A 23,765-nucleotide genomic window follows, 5' to 3' on the forward strand; every position below is an offset into this window, starting at 1 on the left:
GCAAAGTTGCCTCACCAGACCCCTGGAGTGAGCCAGCCACCAGGACAGAGATAGGGATCAGCTGCATGGGGCGAGAGCACCTCTGAGCCCAGGCAGGGGCTGGGCTCACCCTTTCTCCACCTGCCTGGGAGGGCAGGGAGCACTAGCTCTTGACTCTTTCCTCACCAGGGATTCAGGCGATTACTTTTCTTCTTCTTCCTCTAACTTTGAGTCCTGGTCATGGTCCCTGCATCTCCTGAGGTCCCTGCCTACAGCTCCTGGGGCACTGAGCCATGGAGCTAAGTAGAGTTAGGAGGGAGGGCATATCCTGCAGAGGGGCACCTCTGAGCCATGACCTTGACAAGCTGTAGAGACACCTTTTCCAAATCATGGCTGGGCTAATCCTGAAGTCATGAGGGTGCAGCAGCCTCTTCCTGCCATTCTCTGGGGCAATGGACAGCCTGGTCATTCTTCTTGGGGCAGCAGACCACTGACTCTGCTGGTCCCTGCATTTCCAGGATCTGAAGACCTGAGGGTCCCTTGATACTAAGAAGCCTGTGCCCAGGAACCCCATCTGTCTACCCACCTAAACCCCTTCCCCGGGCAGTCCGAGACACTGCCAAGAGTCTTCCAGAGGGCGGAGCTCTGAGTCAGAGTATAAGTTCCCCATCTCACTGCCCAACAGCAGAGCCACACAATGCTCCAGAAGCAGACGCTTGTCTCAGTCTTCCACTACCCGTCACACCCAAGCCAAGCGGAAGATGGCAGCCACCTGCACCTTGGAGGTGAGGGAGCAGGGCTGGGTGGGTCCGGAGCTGAGAGCAGGAGACGGGTTCAGGGAGGGCTGGGGGCACTGCAGACTCCAGAGACATGGAGCACCTCAGCTAGGGCAGCCCCTGCCCGGCACCAGGGGGCACAGTCTGGCCCAGTTGGGGCTGGGGTCCTGGGTGGATGGCCCAGCTGCGGGTACCCATGGGATTGACAAGACTCTATGGAGTGGCTCAGGGACGTCCTGGGCCCAGCAGCACCCAGGAGGACAGCACTCAGCACTGCTGGGGGTGGGTCACATTTGGCCTGTCCTAACGGTGAGCAGGCATTTACCTTGTGGATGTCTTGAACTGTCTTGAACTGCCTGCTGTGAGAGTGTGTGGTGTGGTGTCCGGTGAGGATCGGTGCCATTGCCAACCTGTCTCCATTGGCCATGAGGCACCCCTCCTGGGTCTGTGGTCCAGACTCCTGGGTCTATGCAGCCCCTCACAGCCTTGCAGAGACACCCCAGGTTCATGGGTCAGGTTTCCAGGGCTCTAGACCAGCTCTGCCTTGGCTTTCCCATCGTCTCTGTCTTCCAATTTGCTGTAGGCATGCCATGGCAAGGGCTGTCAGCAGCAACATCTTCCTCCTTACCTTCTCCCGGCCCACACTAAATCATGTAATGAGGTGACTGATGCCCTGAAAGTGTCTTGTCCCTTTGGGGTGGGAGGTAGTGACCCTGCTCAGTCTCCAAGGATCCCAGGAGGGAAGCCCCATGCTGTATGGTGCCTGGTGTCCCGCTGCCTGGGCCAGGATAGACGTCGCCTTCTGGGCTGTGTTTCTCCACAGCCCTCAGGGGGCTGAGATAGCCTCTGGTCCACATGTGCTCCTGCCTCTCCTGTCTCATTGAGTCTCCTGGAGCTTGGGCAAGGAGAAACCTCCACAGAGGGACAGAGCCTACCTTGAAGTGGGAATGAAGCAATTGAGAGCTGTGCCCATCCCTCTCAGGTCCTGGAGGGTCCATGACTCAGAGCTGGGATTTCTTGCCCTGACCTCTCACCTAACCTGGGTGATAAAAAGGAAAACAGCCATAGTGGCTCCTCCCAGGTGACCCCTGGTCTGGGGTGCTGCTCAGACTAGCAGTGAAATGCTCTGGGATCCCACAGAGTTCCCATCCCAATGCTCTCCTTTTAGGGAGGGCCCTTACCTCCTGGAAGCTATCGCCAGGCTTGTCTGAGCTCTGACACAGGTGTTGCAGAGAACTGATGGATACACCCAGCTCTCTAGGGAGGAGGAGGTGGCATCGCCAGCCGGGCCTGCCCTGAGAAGCCCCGCAGAGGGGAGTTCCCACAGGGTCCCCAGGAGTTGTCCTCCCTTGTCAGCACCCAGACCTCATGCGCTGGTGTGGTTAGGGTATGTCTGACCCTAACCACTTCTGAAACAGGGTTGTCAGACCCTCCTCCCAACCCTCACCCGCACCTGGGAGCCAGGCCCTGGGAGCCCATCTGTAACTAAATATTCTTCTAATTTGTGATGATAGCTAGTTTCTTGGGGTGTGAGGACAGCCCCAAAATGGGAGCTGAGGGTTTTACTCCTGCCTCTGCTATTAACTAGTCTAGTGCATGACCTGGAGCAAGCTTTTAACTGAATTGGTTAATTCACAGTGAGAGCCAGCCTCCAGGTGGATGGAAAGGGCTCTGCCCGGCAGTCAGGTGGGTCTGCATCTGAGTCCCGGCCCTGCCCCTTCTGGGCTGCGTGACCCCATGTGAGATGCAAGCTCTCTAACCTCGGTCTTCTCCTCTGCAAAGCAGGATAATAGTACCTTCCTCAGAGTCTGGTTGGGATGGGGGCGGTAGTTGAGAACAGATGCAGCAACCCCAGGTAGAGCAGAGCCCAGCGCACTAGAGGAGGGTAATGAATTGTATTCCCAACTTCCCCACCAAAGTCCTATCTCTAAAGTGAGGGTTTGGGAAGGGGTAATATTGGATTGCACAATAGCCAGTGCTGAGAGTCAAGCTCTTTTCCATATGAGCTGGTAAGATGCCACTTTCCTGAGGAGTTTTCGGGGGAAATGGAGTCCTGGCAAGTCCAGCCCCAGGGACCGAGGCGAGGGAGGAGGCTGGAGCCAGGTGTGTCTGCAGCCTGAGCGGTGACGTCCCAGCAAACTGCCATCCAGCCACCCTCCCTGCACAGCTGTTCTGGTTATTAAAGTGTCTAAATACACTTCTCCACTGGTTGCCAAATAATCCCTGCCTTCAGTTCTAGCCCTCTGAGTGCTCCCTGGTCCTTATCCCAGGACCCTCCAATACCTCCATGAACTGGAGGATTACTGCCCATTCCAACTCCAGGGCCGCAGCCTGGCCATGCCTGTTGTTAAATTTTCACCCTGATACCCAGCCAGGGCATCCTATTGGAGGGATGAGCTTGTCCAAGTCCCTGAAGTTCTTACCTGGATCCCGTAAGCTACCCCGTACACTTGGGTTCCATAAGCTCACTGGTTTCAGGTTCCCATAGTCACAGACGCTGTACTTTGATCTATTATGTCTTTCTACTGTATTACGTCTTTCTACATCTTTCTATTCATTACCTCTGGGGCCATGAAGTTTTGCTTATGTCTAGCACCACTCCAATTGAACTGATTATATCAGGAGCAAAATATGTACACTCATGTTAATCCCAGAAGGTCATTTTTCACAGACCTCATTTCTGGAATCATCTGGGCCCAAGTCCTGAGTCCCATGTTACCGCTGCCTTCCTCTCCCCACGGCCCCTCTGGGCTCTCTCTCAAACCCTCCCTGCTGGCAGATGTAAGAGTGCTTTGCAGAGTGCTTTGCAACTGGGTATCTTCTGCAAATTCCTGGCTTAAAGGTGTAATCTGAGGCTCCAGGTTGACCACAAAGGAGCCATCTGTGGCTACTAGAAAGTGAGAACTTCTCCAAGTACCCTTACTGTTCTGATGTGCTCTGGCTGTTTAAAAGAGAGGTGATGAAATGTGTCAGAAGAGCACTGTAAATAGAAGGACTGCCAGAGTGTGGGGATTATTTGGGGGCTTTGGGGGAATGAAGGGTGAAAAGAAGACTCTACCAGGAAAATAGATTTTCAGAGGACAAGACCAAGCACGAGGAGATCAGGGCAAGCAGCACCTGTCTTCGTGTTTGCTGACGGTCGCTTTCAAGTAAGGTGACAGTATAATTGTGGTTATGAACACGGGCTTAAGAATTAGAGCTGGATTCAAAGTCAGTTTCCTTTGATTCTTGCTGAGTGCCCAAAGTCAAAGGACTTAGGCTCAGATTCTCTATCTGTAAAGCAAGGCTAATAGTAAGATAAAATATAGAGATTATATACACAACACTTAGCATTTGGAAGACACTCAGCAGATGGCAGCTGTATTGTTAATGGGGCTGAGTTAGAGTAGAAAGCAATGGTCAGCCTCATCGGAAGGTATCGTGTTAGATGACGGCAGAGAGCTTTTCCTGGAAGGCAGGGAGACCTCAAGTGAGGTCCTGCGGGAAGCTGTGGATGCTCATTCTCTCGCAGCGAAGACGCAAGGGAGCTGGGCAGGGCCAAGGGCAGCCCCTCCTGGAGGTGGGAGAAGACCTATGATGGCCAAGAGGATCGTGACCCTGGGTTCAGAGACATGAGGAGTGACCCCTGCCTGGGCTGAGGCCTCAGGTGGCTCCCCACTTGTAGCCCTCTAGCTGCCTTCTGAGAAAGTGGGCCAGGGGGAACAGGTTTCACCAGGATTGCTCTCCTGGACGAAAGCTGACTCCTGCCTCCTCACCAGATCAAACCAGGACACAGGCTCTGCCCGGGTGGGGAGTGAGAATGACGAGCCCACGTGCCCAGAGGCTGAGCCATATTTCCAGAACCCAAAGAGAAGCAGTGTTGCAGCCTTTGGCCCAGTTACAAAGCTCAAAAGGCAATCCCATTAGAGCAAGTTATTGACCATGAATATATCCAACATTTCAGAGTTAATCTCACAGAAGGAATCCTCAGGCCTGTATGTGTCTGCCAGTGTGGCTTTTGTTCCGATTGTGAGGCAGCTGTTGGGGAGAGAGGAGGAAGAAGCCCTAAAACTGACGTATGTATCTATCTCAGGGACTAAGCTACTGTCTTCCCAGCCATCGTCCTATTGTTCCTGGTCAGAATTAAGCCCCAGAAGAGGCTGGAAGGACAGCCATCAAAATAACAGTTCTCATGACAAGGAAAAAAAAATTTTAACTATGTGTGATGATAGATAACTAAACTTCTTGTGGTAATCATATGGCAATACTAAATACATATATCAAATCATTATGTTGTATACCTCAACCTTATACAATGTTATATGTCAATTATTTCTTAACTTTTAAAAAGATCGTAATACCTCTATTATAAAGGTTTTATGAGGATTAGAAACTATAAGAGAAGTGTCTAGCAAATAGTAAGGTTACCAAATGCAAGTCCGTGTACCCGATGCACAGTGAGGCCAAACAATACCAAAACGTCGGAGTTTGGAGCAGAGGAAAGTTTACTGCAGCGCCATGCAAGGAGACTGGTGGCTCATGCCTTAAAAATTCCCAAACTCCCTGAAAGCTTTCAGCAAAGCCCTTTTATAGGAAAGGTGAAGGAGGGGCATGGTTAGTTGTTGCAGACTTCTTGGTGTCCGATCCTTTGTTCTTGAGGTCAGGTCAAAGTCAGGTCACGATGTTCCTGTAAACCTCCACCAAAACAAATGTTATTCTCTCTTCTAACAAGAAAGGGCAAGTTCCCAAGGCTCAACTTTTGCCCTCCTAGGTCCAGGCTCTGGTAAGAGGAGGGGGGTCCCTATGTGGGCTGGTTCCCTCCCTGGCAGCGTTGGACCAGCCTCCAGTCTAGGTCCTCCTGCCAGTGCCCAGGCCCGGCTGAGGAGGCAGATCTCAGCTGGAGGCGCCCTCAGGGCCAGATCCCCAGACCCTGCCCAGATCTCATCACTGAGGAAGCCAGGCACCCAGGAACCAGCTGGCCCTCGGGCTCCTCAGGCCACCCAAACAGGGGTGGGTCCCACGGCCTGTGACCCATGGAGACCCTGCCGCCATTAGGTCGTGGAGGTGGGGACTGCGGAGAGGTTCGCTGCTTCTTCGAGGCCTGGGCCCGGCTAGTGGGCGGCCATGGCGAGGGCTCTGGAGCTCTGCGGGACCCAGTCCTCAGCCTGTCCCTCAGGCGCCCAGCTCACCCACTGGCCTGAGGCTGGAGGGCCCTGGGGAGAAGGCCGCTGTCCGCCTCCACTGCACTCTCTGCCCCAGGACTCCCCCGATCTGGACCTCTAACCCCTGAGCTCAGGGTCTCGCGCTAAGGGTCGATGCCTGCCCTGACCCCCCCCAACTGCAATACATGTTCAGTAGATGCCGTTACAAATAGTATTATCTCTGATAACAGCCAAGGCAGATGAACTATCTGTGGACAGTCTGAGTTGAAAATAAAAATAATTATAAACAGTGACCTTCTCTGAGTGGTGGCATTATGGGGACTTTTTTCCTTCATACTCTCATGTTTTTCCCTAAATCCCAAAGTTATATATTTTTTAATATTTATTTATTTATTTATTTGTCTGCATTGGGTCTTCGTTGCTGCGCACGGGCTTTTTCTAGTTGCAGTGAGCGGGGGCTGCTCTTCGTTGCAGTGTGCAGGCTTCTCATTGCCATGGCTTCTCTTGTTGTAGAGCACGGGCTCTAGGCGCCCGGGCTTCAGTAGTTGTGGCTCACAGGCTCTAGAGCGCAGGCTCAGTAGTTGTGGCGCAAGGGCTTAGTTGCTCCGTGGCATGTGGGATCTTCCCGGACCAGGGCTCGAACCCGTGTCCCCTACATTGGCAGGCGGATTTTTAACCACTGTGCCACCAGGGAAGTCCCCCAATATTATTTTAAATAGAGAAGAATTGCATCTTCTTGGAAGGGTAGAAAGTGATTCTAGTAACATGGAGTGGACGATGTGGAGAGTAAAGGGTTCCAGTTCAGAGGCCTCTATAAATGTTGTTGGGTGGGTTGGAGGAGTCTGATGGCGTCTGCCATGGGCGTGGGCTGGGAGTGGACAGTAAAAAGACTCGTCTAAGCCGGGGTAAAATGCTCAGGAAAAGGGCTTCCAATTCCAAGATCCAAACAAGCAAGACAGGGACAGAACAGGCATGAAGCTATCCCTCTTCCCGGGTGTGCTGGCTCAGAGTAGGGTGAGGACAAAGCCCCTCACGTCCACAGCCTCGGGCCCCCTGGGGACCAGAAGCATCCTCCAGAGCCCAGAAACACCGATGGACAGCGGGGAGGTTACTTGAGCCTGGGCAGTGGGAGCCTGTGCTGCTCTCTCCGTCAAGGCCATCTGCCACGATCGCCCAAAGAGTGAGTCCACTGTCCTCTCGATCCACAGGAGGAGCTGTCGCCATGCCACCTGCTGACAGTGAGGGTCATCCGGATGAAAAACGTCCGACAGGCTGACGTGAGTAAGTATCCCCCTCCCTCTTCCCTCCTTCTTCTTTGCGTCTGGGGCCAGGATGGAGACAGGCCCCAGGGGAGAAATGGTCAGGTGTGACTCTGTGTGTGCGCACGAGTGTGTGTGTGTGTGCACGCTCTATGTTCAAGTTGTACTTCAGACTTTGGGGTTTGTATCATTTTCCCAGGCCCCTCCCTCTAGCTGCACCCTTGGCACGACCGATGCCTGCAGTCGGCCTCCTCCAACGGCTCACTTCGCTCTCTCCTCCCCACTCTCCCCTCCCTGGGATCCGTTCCAGGAGTAGCTTCTCCCACACTGGGCACTCCTTGCCTCTGCATGAGTTTAGGGGCTGTTAAGAGTGGCAGGGAAGGAAGGGCCCTTGAGTACCATGGAGCCGGCTGCCGGCCAGCCCCGGTGCCCTTCTCAGGACCTGGATCTCAAACGGGTTCTACAGTGAATGCCAGGTGCCCCATAGCGCCGACTTCCTCAGTTCAGGCCATGGATGTGGTTTGACTCACCAGGGCTCTTTGTGCAGTGTCTTCTTGCAGCTTTAATGTCCCTTTCATCCCAGCCCCTGCTGCATTCCCAGACCACAGGGGCCCAGGGAAGTCTTTGGCTTCAGGAAGAAATGAAGGCATCTGGGTGGGCAGAACAAAAGCCCCTCCCTATGCTGCCCTCATCTCCCCCCACCCCATCCAGTGAGGAAGCTTGGCCCTCAAGGAGGAGAAAGCTCTGTGTCAAGGCCCATGGCTGAGGGGGTCCCCACTCACTGGTGACCACACAGGAATCGCCCAAGGGCTCCAGTTTCCCCAAAGCTCTGTTATACTGCCTTCACCCCAGGATTCAATTAGCCTGGGAGAGCCGTGACACACGGGGAGGTGTCTATGTCCAAAGCAATTATAGAGTAGTAATAGAGGATGGCATTCTCTTCTTGTCGCCACAGAATTTAGAACTGGAGGAGGACACTGTAAGCTGGGTGTAGCTGAGGAAAGCTGCTTTGAGGGGACAGGGTGTGAGCATCCAGAGGCCTGGGGAGCCCAGTCTGAGGGAGAGGAGCTGCGTCCCCCCGAGCCCCTGCTGGGAGCTACCTGGGGCCAGACATCCAAACACCATTCATCCTCCGCAGAACCTGAGGGCAGGGCTGTGGGGCCCATTTTGCACATTGAGGATTAACTGCCGAAAGCAGAATCAGTGTTTGATGCCAGGTCTGGACCGCTGGGGGTTAGGGGAGACAAGCCAGGAGGAGGAGGTCAGGGCCATTCAGAGGGTGGATAGGAATCTAAGTGATGGGCACCTGAGCTCTTGAGGAAGGGATTGCATGACCTCCCGAGAGCTTATATGCGATTGTGCAGGAGCACAGGTGGGAGAGGCTGACAAACCTTCTGGGAAGCTGTCGCTGCAACACTGCAATGTAAGGATGAGTGTAGAGGGTGGAGGAAGGAGGGTCCTGGAGCCCCAGAGAGAACAAAGGGATCAGGCAGCATTCAGACTGGGCCCCTGGGAGGGTGAGTGTCCAGAGCCCATGCCAGGGGAGCAATTGCAGCCAGCATCAGTTTGGGCCTGGCTCTGTCACAAGGCCAGCCAGAGGGCCACAGACTTCTTGGGCTTCTCGGGACCTCTCAGGCCACCAGTGAGTGACCTGAGGAGCCTGGAAGTGTCCGCTGGGCCCAGGACCTGGCTGCCTCTTCTGCCTTTCCTGCCGTGCCAGTGTGGGTCATCAGACACCTCACCCCGCTTCCCTCAGGGATGGCCACAGCTCTCACACGCCCGCAGCTGCCTCGCCTGCCTCGGCTCCTCTGGAGGCGTGTCTGTCCCAGCCCTGTGCATCATGCGGGCCTCACACTTTCACGGCGTGCCTACACCTGTGTGCTCAGACCTTCCCCCCACCCCGTCCAGGGCCCTTCCTTTTGTCTTCTCCCTGCTACACCCGTTGCCTACAAGCCCTAGAGGTGGGGGTGGGATGGGGAACAGGAACCAGAGAAACAGGCTGAGGTCTGCTCCACCACCCTCCTCTCCTCCTTCCCCACACACGCCTCTGGCACACAGGCTGCCCTTCGGGGACACCCTGGCCCCTTTGGGAACCCCTTTTTATGTTTTCCTCATTTCCCTAAAGAACAGGGTCCAGGGGCAGCCATGGTGTCTGGGGGTGTCAGCAGCCCAGGTCACGTTTCTGGATCCACAGTTGTCACAGGCTGGGCTCTGTTGCTGCCTCCTGGGTTGAGTCTATCCTAACCTCTTGCAGGTCCTGGGTTGCCCTCGCCCCACATTGTGCCTTCCAGCTTGGATCAAAAACAAGCTCCTCTCTGGTTCAGTCCTGTAATGGGTGCCTGAGTTTCTAAGATTTCCAGGAGCTGAAAGGGATGAGATTCAGGGATGAGATTCAGGGGTGACGGCCCCATCAAGGAGCACACCACCCAGCCCTGGGCCAGGGCTGGGAGAAGATCGGCCCGGAAATCTCCCCTCTGTCAAGAGTTTTTATTCCTCTTGGGAAAATAAACTCAAACCAGCACTCCCAGGGGGTGTGAGGCAGGTGTCTCTAAGGTATTAGGAAGATAATGTTCTTGATACCTGTAGAGATCATTGAGTCATCTTGGCCACCCACATTCTGGGAGAAGAGACATGTCATTCTGATGACCAAGCCCTCTGTCACTTCGTGAAGAACAAGGATTAGAACCTATCTGTGCTTAGGAAATTCCCTGAAGTCCCTGAAATTCTCAGAATTGGGTCATCCTTGCTTAACCACTCTTCATTGTCAGCTCGACGGTCACTCCTTACAGTCAGCTAATGATGCCCATGTCCCAGATCGTCATCTGGGCCTGGTGGCTACCTCATCATCCCTCCTTCCCCAGGATTATCCCCTCGGGCTGCACTCTCCTTCCCAACCTTGTGGGGGAGGAGGTGGCACGGCTCCCTGCGGAAGGACTGGGAAATAAATTAATGATTGACATGTGGGTGTCTGATCAATCCTGGCTCTTCCAGGAGTCTTTTTATCTTAATTAGAGATTTAAGCCTTCGGCCAAAAAATCCTGAAACTTTATTTAGTGGATTTAATGGGACAATTTTAGGCATGGACCGATGATAGGAAAGGGACGTTAGAGGGAAAGGGGCCTTTACAGGGTCCTTCAAATCATGCTAAGCAAGTGGGTGTAGGGCTGGTGAGTCCCTGCCTGCAGGCTCCTTGTGCACAGGAGGCAGACCAGCAGGAGGTGCCCCAGAGCCCAGGAAAAACCAAGGGAGGGGTCCAGGAGGACTAAGCAGGTCCCCAGGGAGTCTCCCTCTGAGCAGAGCCATTAAACATGCCAACTTGCCTATCTATATCTGAGGTGACTCAGCCCAGAATCTCTTGGGTACTGATACAGCCCAATAGCAGGAAGTTGGGCTTTTCTATCATTCATTTATTCAACAAATATCTAGCGGTGCCAACATGGGTCTCCTGAGCTTCCCAGGGTGCAGTGGGAGGTGGAGACAGATGCACCGACCTGCCATTGCAGTGAACTGTAGCCAGTGCTCCACTGGGAGGAGAGCAGAGGGCCCTGGGCTACAAGGGGCACCTGGCCCAGACTTGCAGGTTCAGACGAGGCTTCCAGAGGAGGTCTCTTCTGCAACCTGAAGGGGCTAACCAAGGAAGGATGGCGTGAAAGAGGAACAGAAGGGTGTTCATTGCAAAATGGCATGGCCTTTGAGACCCATAAGGCACTGGGTTTGGTTGGAGTCTGGAGTGTGAGTGGTGGCACATGTGTGTTAGTATTTACGTGTGTGCATGTGTGCACGTACCTCTGTGTGTGTGTGTGCGTGTGCGTGTGTGTGTGTGTTTGGGGGCAGGGCAGGGGCTGGGGTGATAGGGAAGATGGAAAGATGAAGCTGAGGCTGGGGAAGTGGGAGGGGCATCCATGCTGAATGGGTGAGACTCCTTCCTGAAGGTATATGGGAGCCACTAAAGGATCTTAAACTGGAGAGTGACATGGTCAGATGGGAAAAGAGCCCTCTGGTTTCTCTAAATAGAAAAGATTAGGGTGGGGCAGGACAGAAGACAGGGCACCCATTGGGGCAGTGGCAGCAGAGATGAAGGTGGCTTGCACCAAGGCAGTGGCCATGCAAGTAGGGAGAAGTGGACAGGCTGGAGAGCTCCAAGGAGTTAAGTCGACTCAAGGTAAGAGTCAAGGGCGATATTTGGTGTCTAGTCAGGACACCTGAGTTGACGGTGAGGAAGAACAGGTTGGGTGTGGAAGGAAAGATAGGGATGATGTCATCATTTTCTTTTGATTCTGTTGGGTTTGGATCATTCTTTGTGTTTGGATTAATGATGATTATGACATCTAAAGGACAGTGTCATCTCACCTCTATTCACTGGGAGGAAGGCCATGAATTCCAATTCATTGAATGGTGAGCCCTCACAGATTAACCAGACAGAGGGGATGAAATCAGAAACTAGGGATGCTTGTGATACAAACCATGGTTATTAAGTCTGTAAAGTTCTCAGTATAGAGACAATATAGGACTAAGTCAGTCTGGGGAGGGGGTCACCTCTGGTTCCACTCTCACAGGACATTATTAATTATAATTAGGAGGTAGTTTGGATGAGTCTTATCAGTACAAAACTCTCATCCCTGCCCAGCTTTACTATCTAGAAGACTGTCTGACACTGGAAACTGTATTGACTGTTCCCGTTCTCTATGAATTGGGTGGGTACCCTGGGAATGACCTAAGCAGAGTGCCAGAAGAGTGACAAGGGCAATTGTGGCACCTCTTCCTCCCTCCTCCCAGGTAGAATGGAGGGAAGGAGCTTGGCTGGGCTGCCATTTTTCACTGTATGCCTTCTGCTGCTCCAAACAGAAGACCCAGGAGGCCTTCTTTCACTTTAGGAGGGCCTGTTGAGGTCACAGCCTTTGTCCTTCTCCAGAGCACTTACAGCATCATCACAGTTGGGTTGTTCTTTCAAATGAAAAATAAAATATGTGGTCTTAGATGTGAGGGTTTCTTGGGTCACACACCCCATGTGGGGAGACCAGCAGAGATATGAAAAGCCCGTCGGGGTGTAACTGAGACGTTAGTCATGTGTGGATGGTAGTCCCTGCCGCTAGATCCTGCTGAATAGCTTGTTCCACTCAAGCCCTTCCCAGCTGGGGCCCTCTAGGCTGACTCCCAGCCGATGGTGTCCCTTCTAATCCTTGCTGCTCCTCAGCCCAGAGGAAGAGCTGGGCCCTACTGTGGTTTCCCTGGTGCCCTGGGCTAAGGCAAGAGATAAACTGGACCCTTGGGGGCTAGTCCTCCAGATCTTCCCCTGGCAGAGGGAAAATTGTGCAACTGTACCTTGTCCCAAACCAACAGGTGTTTGCTCAGAGAGCCAGGGTGCTGCTGAGAAGAGCCAGAGGCCATCTGTGTCCATGAGAACAGTCAGTGGGACTTGGGTCCCCTCTGTGAAACCTCTAGCCTGCAGTCCGTGACCTTCTCAGTGTTCTGGGACAAAGGTCTCTGGAGAGTCAGAGCCATGAGTCAGGAGGGGACCAGAAGCTGGCTCTGCCTCCACACTCTCTCCTCTCTGGACCTGGGTTGGCTCCTCACCCTCCCCTCCCACCCTTGTCTTCCTCGGACAGTAAGCCAGACAGACTGCTTTGTGAGCCTCTGGCTGCCCACCACCTCTCATAAGAGGCTGAGGACTAGGACCATCTCCAACTGCCGAAACCCAGAGTGGAATGAAACCTTCAAGTTCCAGATCCAGACCCAAGTGAAGGTGAGACGTGGGAGACAGCACCTGCCTGCCCTGCTTGCTATTCCCCTCCTTGCCTGCTTGTCCTTCTCTTTGATCATGTGCCTTCTTATGACTATCTGTCTTTCTTTCTTTTTTTAATTAATTTTTATTGGAGTATAGTTGCTTTACAATGTTGTGTTAGTTTCTTGCTGTACAGCAAAGTAAATCAGTTATACGTATACATATATCCCCTCTTTTTTAGATTTCCTTCCCACTTAGGTCACCACAGAGCACTGAGTAGAGTTCCCCGTGCTATACAGTAGGTTCTCATTACTTATCTATTTTATCTATAGTAGTGTGTATATGTCAGTCCCAATTTCCCACTTCATCCCACCCACCTTCCCCCCTTAGTAACCATAAGTTTGTTCTCTACATCTGTGACTCTATTTCTTCTTTGCAAATAAGTTCATCTCTACTGTTTTTCTAGATTACACGTATAAGTGATATTATACTATATTTCTTTTTCTCTTTCTGACTTCACTCTGTTTGACAGTTTCTAGGTCCATCCACGTCTCTGCATATGGCACTATTTCATTCCTTTTTATGGCTGAGTAATATTCCATTGTATATATGTACCACATCTTTTTTATCCATTCCTCTGTTGATGGATATTTAGGTTGTTTCCATGTCCTGGCTATCGTAAATAGTGCTGCAATGAACATTGGGGTGGATGCATCCTTTCGAATTATGGTCTTCTCTGGATATATACCTAAGAATGGGATTGCTAGGTCATATAGTAGCTCTATTTTTAGTTTTTTAAAGAACCTCCATACTGTTCTCCATAGTGACTATAGCAATTTACATTCCCACCAACAGTGTAGGAGGGTTCCCCTTTCTCCACACCTTCTCCAGCATTTATCGTTTTTAGATTTTTGATGATGGCTATTCCGACTGGTGTGAAATGATACCTCATTGCAGTTTTGATTTGCATTTCTCTAATAATTAGAGATGTTGAACACTTTTTCTTGTGCTTTTTGGCCATCTCTATGTCTTCTTTGGAGAAATGTCTATTTAGATCTTCTGCCCATTTTTTGATTGGGTTGTTTAGTTTTTTTTTGGTTTTTTTCTTTTTTTTTTTTATTGAGCTGCATGAGCAGTTGGTATATTTTGGAGATTAATACCTTGTCAGTTGCTTCATTTGCAAATATTTTCTCCCATTCTGAAGGTTGTCTTTTCGTTTTGTTTATGGTTTCCTTTGCTGTGCAAAAGGTTTTAAGTTTAATTAGGCCCCATTTGTTTATTTTTGTTTTTATTTTCATTACTCTAGGAGGTGGATTGAAAAAGATCTTGCTGTGATTTATGTCAGAGAATGTTCTGCCTACATTTTCCTCCAAGAGTTTTATAGTATCCAGCCTTAGGTCTTTCATCCATTTTGAGTTTATTTTTGTGTATGGTTTTAGGGAGTGTTCTAATTTCATTCTTTTACATGTAGCTGTCCAGTTGTCCCAGCCCCAGTTATTGAAGAGACTGTCTTTTCTCCATTGTATATTCTTGCCTCTTTTGTCATAGATTAGGTGGCCATAAGTGCATGGGTTTATCTCAGGACTTTCTATCCTGTTCCATTGATCTATATTTCTGTTTTTGTGCCAGTACCATACTGTTTTGATTACTGTGACTTTGTAGTATAATGACTATTTGTATTTTTTAAATTAATTAATTAATTAATTAATTAGTTTATTTATTATTTTGGCTGCATTTGGTCCTTGTTGCTGTGTGCAGGCTTTCTCTAGTTGCAGCGAGTGGGGGCTACTCTTCATTACGGTGTGCAGACTTCTCATTGCGGTGGTTTCTCTTGTTGCGGAGCATGGGCTCTAGGCATGCAGACTTCAGTAGTTGTGGCACGCGGGCTCAATAGTCGTGGCTTGTGGGCTCCGGAGCGCAGGCTCAGTAGTTGCGCCACACGGGCTTAACTGCTCCATGGCATGTGGGATCTTCTCAGACCAGGGATCGAACCTGTGTCCCCTGCAACGGCAGGCAGATTCTTAACCACTGCATCACCAGGGAAGTCCCTATTTGTCTTCCTTTCTACCAACTTCTTGTCCTCCTATCGACCTATCTGTCTCCCCACTCACCCACTCCTTCCTTCTGCCTGTCTCACGCTTGTCCCTCTAGGCATACTTATCCTTCTACCCTCTTTCCTGTTTCTCTTGTCCTTCTACCTAATTGTCACTGGAACTGGATGTCTCCTGCCCCAAAATAAAGTGTGTTTCCAGTATATTCCATAACATACTCCAAGCAGGAGAATATAGAGAACAGCCGTTCTACTCACTAGGTCCGAGACCAGTCTAATTCCGGCCAGAGGGCTTTCCCTATCTTAAATCCTTTTTAGATGACTTTATTATTTCTAATTCCTTGGGTGTGTGTTCTTCATTTGTTGAGTTGCTGTTTCATGGTATTTGTCTTCTTCAGATATATGGTGACTCTAAGTTGAGCTCACATCTCCTGAGGGAGAATCCTCTCTTGAACATCCTGAGTTGTGACAGCTTCAGCAGGGTGCCCTTAAGACAAGCTTGGCCTCATCATGGAGGTATCAAACCCAGTCTTGAGGCATTTGAGGCTTGACAGCTCCATCAAGCTTACTGCTTTCATATTTTAGGGATGCTTCTCCATTCTGAGTTAATGACATATCCTTTTTGTTTTCAAGAAGGGCTTTATATTTATTGTTTTAAAAATATCTTTTCTATCGTATATATGGTTTTTGGTGAGAAAGGGAGATTTCAGTTTGGGCTCAGCCTACCATCTTGAAACCAGAATTCGTGTTTCTTTTGTCTGAAGATCTATGGGGCTGCTGGGTTGGTTCAGGGACATACCTGGTTTCTAGTCATTACAAAGTCAACAGATCTGGGCTTCCCTGGTGGCGCAGTGGTTGAGAGTCCACCTGCCGATGCAGGGGACACGGGTTCGTACCCCAGTCTGGGAAGATCCCACATGCCGCGGAGCGGCTTGGCCCATGAGCCATGGCCATTGAACCTGCGTGTCCGGAGCCTGTGCTCTGCAACGGGAGAGGCCACACATACCGCAAAAAAAAAAAAAAAAAAAAAAAAAGTCAACAGATCTCATTCAGCTGGGAACCCCCAGAACCACCTCATGTCCACTAGATAGGGACCAAAGAGGCAAACCCAGCCCCAACCTACATCTCTCAGGATCCTTGGAAAAAGTGGCCTCAGAGGCCAATCCATGTCACCTAAAATCATTGACCTTAGAGTTCAGCCAGATGACAGGGTAGCTGCTCCATCCTTGACATACTGCTTTGGGACCATCCATGAGACCTCTTTAGGGGCTGATGAGCCAAAGGATAGAGTTCCAATACGTCATCCCAACCCAATCAAACCCTCTATAATCTTTGCCACATCACTCCCCTGGAGTGTGAAGATGTTAGCTTCCCTTAGCTTGGATTTCTAGTGCCAAAGGAACTGTCTTCAGCTCCTGGGTCCCAATGCTGGATACATTCTATGTCTTGACAGGGGTCTTGTCTGCTGTGCCCTTCCATCTCTCCCCCAGGTGAAATGAAATCCCTCACACTTCACAAGCCCCTGCCAAGCTTGCAAAAGAGCAAAATTTCCCAGTAGGAGAATCAGAGAAGAAGGGCAGGAAGGCTTCAGAGAGTTACAAAGAAGGGAATAGACACTTTCCTCTCTTAATTCATGTCCCTACAGATGTCCCTCACACCTGAGCTGTGCTGGTCCCCATCCCTCAGACCCACCTCCTCACTAGGACTGAGGTCAGGCCCCTCATCCTGGGAATGGGTTGATGCAACCTTGGTAACCAGATTTGTGCCCTCCGTTCTCCCCTAGAACGTGCTAGAGCTGAGCATCTGTGATGAAGACACGGTGACACCAGATGACCATTTCTTGACAGTTCTCTATGACCTCACCAAGCTCTGCTTCCGAGAGAAAACCCACATGAATTTCCCACTCAACACAGAGGTGAATGCAGGTGCCCCAGCCCTCAGCCTCCTCCTTCACGAGGGCAGCTGTTTATTCCTATGATGCTGTTCTATGGGATCCTCTCTCTAGCCACGTCAGGAGAAGATGGCACTGCTGTTCAAATCCCAGTGCTCTGGCTTTACCATCAATAGCTCTGTGACCCTGCAGAAATTACTTAATTCCTCTGAGTTCTGTTTCCTCATCTATACAATAGTGATAGTAATACCTACCACACAGGGTCACTGTGAGACTTAAATAAGCATACATAATTAAGGCATCTAGCACTGTTCACAGTACAAAATGGAGACAGAATAAGTGTTGATTCCCTTTCTTTCCTTAGAGTCCTGCTTCTGGGATGGTCCCAGGGGACAAAGGACAGATAAGGATAAAGGAGTGCAAATCTGCAAATCAGAGAAAGTCAGAGCTGAAAAGGCCCAGGATTTTATCAATTCATTCAACAAGTATTTGAATGCCCTATGGGCCAGGCACTGTTCCGTGCAGTGGCGACACCTCAGGGACAAGCATCCCTGCCCTCACCTGGCTTATACTCTGTGGGGAAATTAAGGTCCAGTGAGGGAGGTCATGACTTCCTGAAGTTACACAGCAAGAGATGCAAAGCAGTAGCTGAAGGAAGGGGCTCCTAGCCTTCAGAGTTGAGTTTGCTGGGGGCAATATCTCTCTTGCCCCAGGCCCTGAGCCCCTTGGGGAAGAAGGAGAGCAATGGGAGCTGGAGGGAGAAGATGAAAGGAAAATGTTCTGGGGCAGAGAGATTTACCTGCTGGGTCTAGGGGTCAACTCCACACTCTGACCCTCCCCTGGGTGGTCAGTGATGTTCCTGATATCAAAGACTTGGGGACAGAGGGAGGCAGAGGGGACAAAAAGAGCCAGGAGCAGCTGCCCCCACGCCAAGACAGCAGGACCGCCGTGTGCGAAGGGCAGGGGCAGGTCCACAGGGTCTCCTGGGATGGCACAGGATCCTGGTCTGCAGAGAGGTGTAGACACAGCTCACAACTGCAGTCTCTTCCTCCCCCTGCAGGGCATGGAGGAGCTGGAGGTGGAGTTCCTGCTGGAGGAGAGGTGAGTAGGACCCAACCTCCCAGGATTCCACCAAGGTCCTGACCCCAAAGCAGCTTCTGGGCACAGGCATTGTACAGCTGGGTCCTCCTTTCTGCAGTTCCCCACCCCCACTTCTACTCCCACCGCTGATGCTCCTCACTGTGCATGCACAGGGAGATCAGCTCGGTGCTTTGTGCCCGCCTGGAGGGGTGGGATGGGGAGGGTGGGAGGGAGGGAGACGCAGGAGGGAAAGGATGTGGGAACAGATGTATATGTATGACTGATTCACTTTGTTATAAAGCAGAAACTAATAAAAAAATGCAAAAAAAAAAAACAGGAAAAAAAAAAAAGAAGAATCACTTGGGAACTTCTAAATCCCGTAAGTGCCTGGGTCCCACCCCTTCTCATCCAGGTCTACTGATGTCAGTATTGCTTTAAAGATCTAGTACTCTGGCCAGATCACCTGCCTCAGCTCCCCAGCATTTCTGAGAGTGGCCTCTGGGAAGACTTCCTGCCACCATGGGGATGGGGCCTTCTTGAGGCCATGCTGAGAAAGAGGTCAGGACCAAGGCGTCTCCTCCTGGACCCAGGACTGTTAGAACAAACTCCTCCAAACCCTGGCCTGAAGCAGAGGCCATGCCCCTCTGCAGCCAACTCTGGAACCAAGTCAAGGGGAGGCTCAGGACAGAGATGTGGGGTTATTTCTCACCATGTCCAATTAAGAAAAAGGTCCAGGGTCCTGGAGGTATGACTATGCCATGGACTCAAGTGGAATTGGGTCACAGAGCTGGAGTGTGGGAAGAAGAGGACACAGAGAGAGAAAGGAAAGGAAAGGGCGGTGAGGGAGGGGAGTAGGGCCGCTGCGGGGAGGGGACAAGCCTGCCCTGGGGCAGCAGTGTGCCTTGTGATTGGGAAACCAGCTTCTTAACCCTGGCAGAACTGAGTCCCCTGGACTTATGATCAGCCCAGGGACAGGGGGACAATGAGAGGCAGGAACTAGAACAAGAGGGCTTGTCAAATTCCACCCGGAGAATCCTCTGCATAGGGGGTCTTGGAACTATTTGAGGTGCCTCATTAAAATCAACTTAAATTAAAATTTAAATTAAATTTGACAAATTAAAATCAACTTTATTTGTTTCACATTAAAGAAAATCTGGGCTCTCTCCTTCAGTTCTTGGTTTGATGGGACTTTTAGGGGGGAAAACATTCCTTGGGTGAATGAGAAAGTGGCTTACAAAATGAAATACGTCAGCATTGGTCATCAGAGTTGATCTGGAAACACAGTCCTCTTGGGCTTCATTTTGACCATGGAGGCTGTGGACTCCCCTAGGCGAATTGTAACCTTGGAGGCTTTCTCAGCTTTGTAACACAAGGACATTTCACACTCACCAGGCCCCTCTCTAGCTGGGTCAAAACTATTTGTTAAATGTGCAAATTAAATAGGATGAGTCAGTTTTGCTACCAGAACTGTTTACATCTGCTCGAGATGGGGGGCTCTGGCCTTTTCCTGCAACCTGTTTATCCTCATAACTCCATGCAGTTGCATCTGGATGGACATAAAGAACAGCCATCCTTTAAGGAAGAAAAGGAAAAGAAACTCTCCTACTCCCTCTAACCTATAAATCTTTTTTTTTTCTGGACATTCTATTTAAAATGTATGCCAGTTTTCTCCTTGACAATCTGCAGATCTAAGGTTTCTTAAGCCAATATTTTTCACAAGGATTAAGAAGGCTCTGCTATCTCCTTATTGACCCTACGTAGGTTTTTTGTCACCTTTGTGAGAAATCAGTCAAAAATGATATGACTTAGAGAATAGACTTGTGTTTGCCAAGGGGAAGAGGGGGTAGGGGAGGGTTGGATTGGGAATTTGGAATTAGCAGGTGCAAACTATTGTATATAGGATGGATAAACAACAAGGTCCTACTGTATAGCACAGGGAACTATATTCAATATCCTGTGATAAACCATAATGGAGAAGAATATGAAAAAGAATGTATATAACTGAGTCACTTTGCTGCACAGTAGAAATTAACACAATGTTGTAAATCAACTATACTTCAATAAAATAAATTTTTAGAAAGAACGATATGACTGACCAGGAGTTCTCATTTTGTTTTTCAGCCCCTCTCCACCTGAGAGTCTCATCACCAATGGCGTGCTGGTGGTAATTGTCCTTCCAGGCTCCTGTGGCTCCAGAGGCCACCTGTGGCTGCTGCTCTTGGAAACAGAACTGTGGGGGGGGGGGGAACCAGGCCCAACTTGGGCCCTTGTCCCAGAGCTCACTAGGAATCAGACTAACTGAAGCCAGACAAAGGGGTTGCGGGCAGTGGTGGGGGCAGCAGCTGGGCTCCTGCTCCTGGGGAGGAAACACCTGGACCAGCATCCCATCTCCTAAAACGATGACCTCAGGAACCTCCCTAATAAAGCACCCACTCTCAGAATCAGTCTCGTCCCATTTTCCCCCAACTCCAATCTCTCTATAAGCACAAATTCAGAATTAAAAAGATTTTCATAATTAGGCTGTTGGTACAGCCATTTCAATTAGATGCATCTAAAGCCTCAGGATTCAAGGAAATCTCTCCCCCGAAAATCAGTCTTTGGGAGTTTGTGGCCTGGTAGAGCATCCCGGGCAGCTTGTGCTCAAAATGACCTCCCCTTCCTTTGTTTCAGTCTCGACAAATGTCCTGCCTGGAGGTTCATGCAGAATCCAGGAGACAGAAGAACAGGAAAAGTGAGCCCTTTGACTACCTCTGCCTGCTGGGGGCGGGTGGGGAGGGCAGTGCCACTTCCCAAACCTGTCAACACCAGAGTTGGCTGCTCCATGGCTGCCCTGGGCTCCATGGGGAACCAAAAGCTTGGTTGAGACTCCTTGGGATCGCTTCACCCTCAGGGGTCATTAACCACTGTCCTCCCCCTGCTCTAAAAAGGGCTCCCTCTTCAGGTGCCCACAAGACTCTCAGAGCTTCCCGGGCTTGATGAACGCCCTGGACCAGGGGTCAGTGACACAGCACTGCTCATCTGTCCACACCAGTCTTCGCCTGCCAGATGGGGGATTCCCTGGGTCTAGAGCAGTGGTCAGCACCCAGGGCAGGAGGGCCCCGACAACACCCAAGTCCCCTCTAGCTGCACCCCTTCCTCTGGTCAGACTGAAATTCATGGAGTCCTAGCATTTTATAGCTGGCAGGGACCTAAGAGATCCACAAATACGCGACTCTCCCTCTCACCACTCCACCCCATCCCCCCCATGCAAGGCTTCCAGCCCTGTCTGCAGAGAGGAGAGCGGCACAGCCCCACTGGCATGGGGGAGGGAGGGGAAAGGAAGAGACTCTGCCCCCAAATTGGCAGCAAGGAGAGGGCCTGCTTTCAGTGAAGTGGGAAGGTAACTTCGGGGCACCTTGTGGAGGAGCAGAACCTAGGAGGACTAGTCCAGAAAACTCAGCCTCTCAGAACACACACACACACACACACACACACACACACACACACACGCACGCACACACACACACACACCCTTGTAAAAACGCAGATTCCTGGGCCCCACCTGGCTCTTCAGAATGAGACTCTCTGGGGCATTTTAACCAGTGCCCTCGGTAATTCTAAACCCCTGTCCTGGGTGCCTCCCCTAGGCCTCTTACTGGGCAGAGCTGGGGTGGGAAGTGGGAGGCTTCCCCGGGGTCTTAGCCCTCTCGTCCTCTCTTCCAGTGAAGGACCTCCTGGTGACAGTGACGGAGTCCTTCGAGCACACCCAGCACATCTCACACTGCCTGGAGCCCTGCGGCCCAAACCCTGCCTGCTTCCACTACCCCAAGTACTTCCAGCCCCAGGTCCACGTTGAGGTGCCCAAGAGCAAGTGGAACTCTGCAGTAGTAGGCTGCGGCAATAGGGGGTTAGGGGCTGGTTCAGAAGCGAGTTGGGAGGAGCCCCTCCCCTCACAAAACCGCCCATCCTTCCAGCTTTGCTGCTGCGGTGCGTACAAGAACGGCCCTGTGTGCCAGCCCATGGATTGCCTCCCTGACGGCCAGGCGGTGACCCTGCCTGTGGTGAGGGCCTGGGTCTGGGAAGGGGTCCCTGAGCAGCGTAGCCTGGAGTGCCTGTGGAAGGGAGACGGGAAGAGCCTGGGGGGTCCAGGGGGGAGCACGGCTCGTGGCGGGTCTCTCAGGCAGGGTATAGGAGTCTTGGGGGATAGGAGACTGCTGAGCTGCAGCGTGGAGCCAAAGACACGGTGTAGAAACTGAGCCAGGTCGGGGGCGAGGGACGTCCAGAAGAGAACCTGTGTGCGCATGCGCGGGCGGGGCGCTGCATGCGCTAAGTCGAGCGCCCCGGGGTGCAGGGCGGAGGGGGCACCGTGTGGTGAGTCTCCACTTATTTGGTTGGGACCACTTGGCTCTGAACTGTCATCCCTGACAAACTTTTCATCTTTCAATTCCCAGAACAAGAATTGTGAATTACACATGAAGTCTACACCCTGGTAAAGTGCCCTCTTTCCGTCTGTCCCTCTGACTTATTTATCTTTAGGGACTTAAAGTGGTATCTTATTGTGGTGTTGATTTGCATTTCCCTGATGGCCAGGGATGTTGAGCATCTTTTCACAGGCTTATGGACCATTTGTATATCTTCTTCAGAGAACTATCTATTCAAATCCTTTACCCATTTTTAAAGTGGGTGATTTGCCTTTTATTGTAAAAGTTCTTTGTACATTCTAGATATTAGCCCCTTGTCAGATATATGATTTCTAAATATTTTTCCTGTTCTGGAGACTGTCTTTCACATTCTTAATGGTGTTCTTTGAAGCACAGAAGTTTTCAGTTTTCAGTGTATGTATATTTTTTTCTTTTGTCACTTGTGCTTCTGGTGACATATTTAAAAAACCATTGCCTAATCCAAGGTCATGAAGATTTACTCCCATGTTTTCTTTTAAGAGTTTTATAGTTTTAGCTCTCAATTTGGGTCTATGATCAATTTTGAGTTAATTTGTATATGCAGTGTGAAATAGGGGTCCAACTTCATTCTTTTGCATGTGGATATCCAGTTGTCACAGCATCATTTGGTGAAAAGACTGTTCTTTCCCCCTTTGAATTGTCCTGGCACCCTTGTTGAAAATCAAGTGACTGTAGTTTCCATTTACAATTTGATAGCTGTTTGTCCTTGGTCAAGTTATTAAGCCTCTCTAAATCTCAGTTTTTCTCACCTGTAAATTAGAGCAATACCAAGAGTACTGTCTCTCCTTGGGTTGCTTTGAGGATCCAGTGAGATAACACATGTGAAGAAATCAGTGATCTGCAAAGTGGGAAACTCAGAAAATATTAACAAATGTTATTATTATTGCTGTTTTATTATTCATTCCTTGTTGAGGCCAAGGGAAGACTTCCTCACAGCTGTGTCTGCAGGCCTATACCAGACATGAAGGAAACATAATGGGAGAGCCCCCAGGCTCTGCCTTCAAGGAGATGTGACCTTTATAGTTACTCGGGTCACTAAGAATCAGGCTGGAAATTGTCAAGGTCCATTCTCCTGGAGTCACTGGGGAGCAGGGCCTTGGAGGATGCAAGGGATGTTGGTGGGCAGAAGGAGGAGGCTCAGAACCCAGACTACTGGGCTCTGAGAGCCGATGGACCCTTCCAGGAAGTAGCAGGAGGTGAGGTTGGACAGATCAGGTGGGGGCTTGGATGCCAGGCCAGAAGCCTGGACTTGCTCACATCAGGGATGTGATAAAAAGAGGGCAAGCATTGGGCATGCTCTTCCTGCCCCACCCACCTTGCAGACCTGTGGGGGTGACAGGGTGAGATCAGGGATGTGAAGGGTTTTTGTCACACAGGATGATTTTTACTCTGGGAGCAGGAAAAGCTCACCAAGGAATATGAGCTCCA

General features: G+C 50.8%; 1 protein-coding gene across 1 annotated transcript in view; it reads left to right on the plus strand.

Annotated features, from left to right (window-relative positions):
- Positions 1-676: 676 nt before the first annotated feature.
- The window catches only part of PLA2G4E (phospholipase A2 group IVE), a gene marked incomplete at its 5' end in the record, with an annotated part of 44,004 nt that continues 20,915 nt past the window's right edge, over positions 677-23,765 (plus strand). The window contains 11 exon segments of the mRNA XM_081227869.1: positions 677-741; positions 743-764; positions 7,105-7,177; positions 12,762-12,898; positions 16,711-16,842; positions 17,879-17,919; positions 20,020-20,062; positions 20,569-20,629; positions 21,601-21,761; positions 21,852-21,938; positions 22,329-22,366. Coding sequence (XP_081083995.1) covers positions 677-741; positions 743-764; positions 7,105-7,177; positions 12,762-12,898; positions 16,711-16,842; positions 17,879-17,919; positions 20,020-20,062; positions 20,569-20,629; positions 21,601-21,761; positions 21,852-21,938; positions 22,329-22,366 — 860 coding nt within the window.

Source organism: Mesoplodon bidens (assembly GCF_964165515.1).
Source record: "Mesoplodon bidens genome assembly, chromosome: 3".
NCBI classification, from domain to species: domain Eukaryota; kingdom Metazoa; phylum Chordata; class Mammalia; order Artiodactyla; family Ziphiidae; genus Mesoplodon; species Mesoplodon bidens.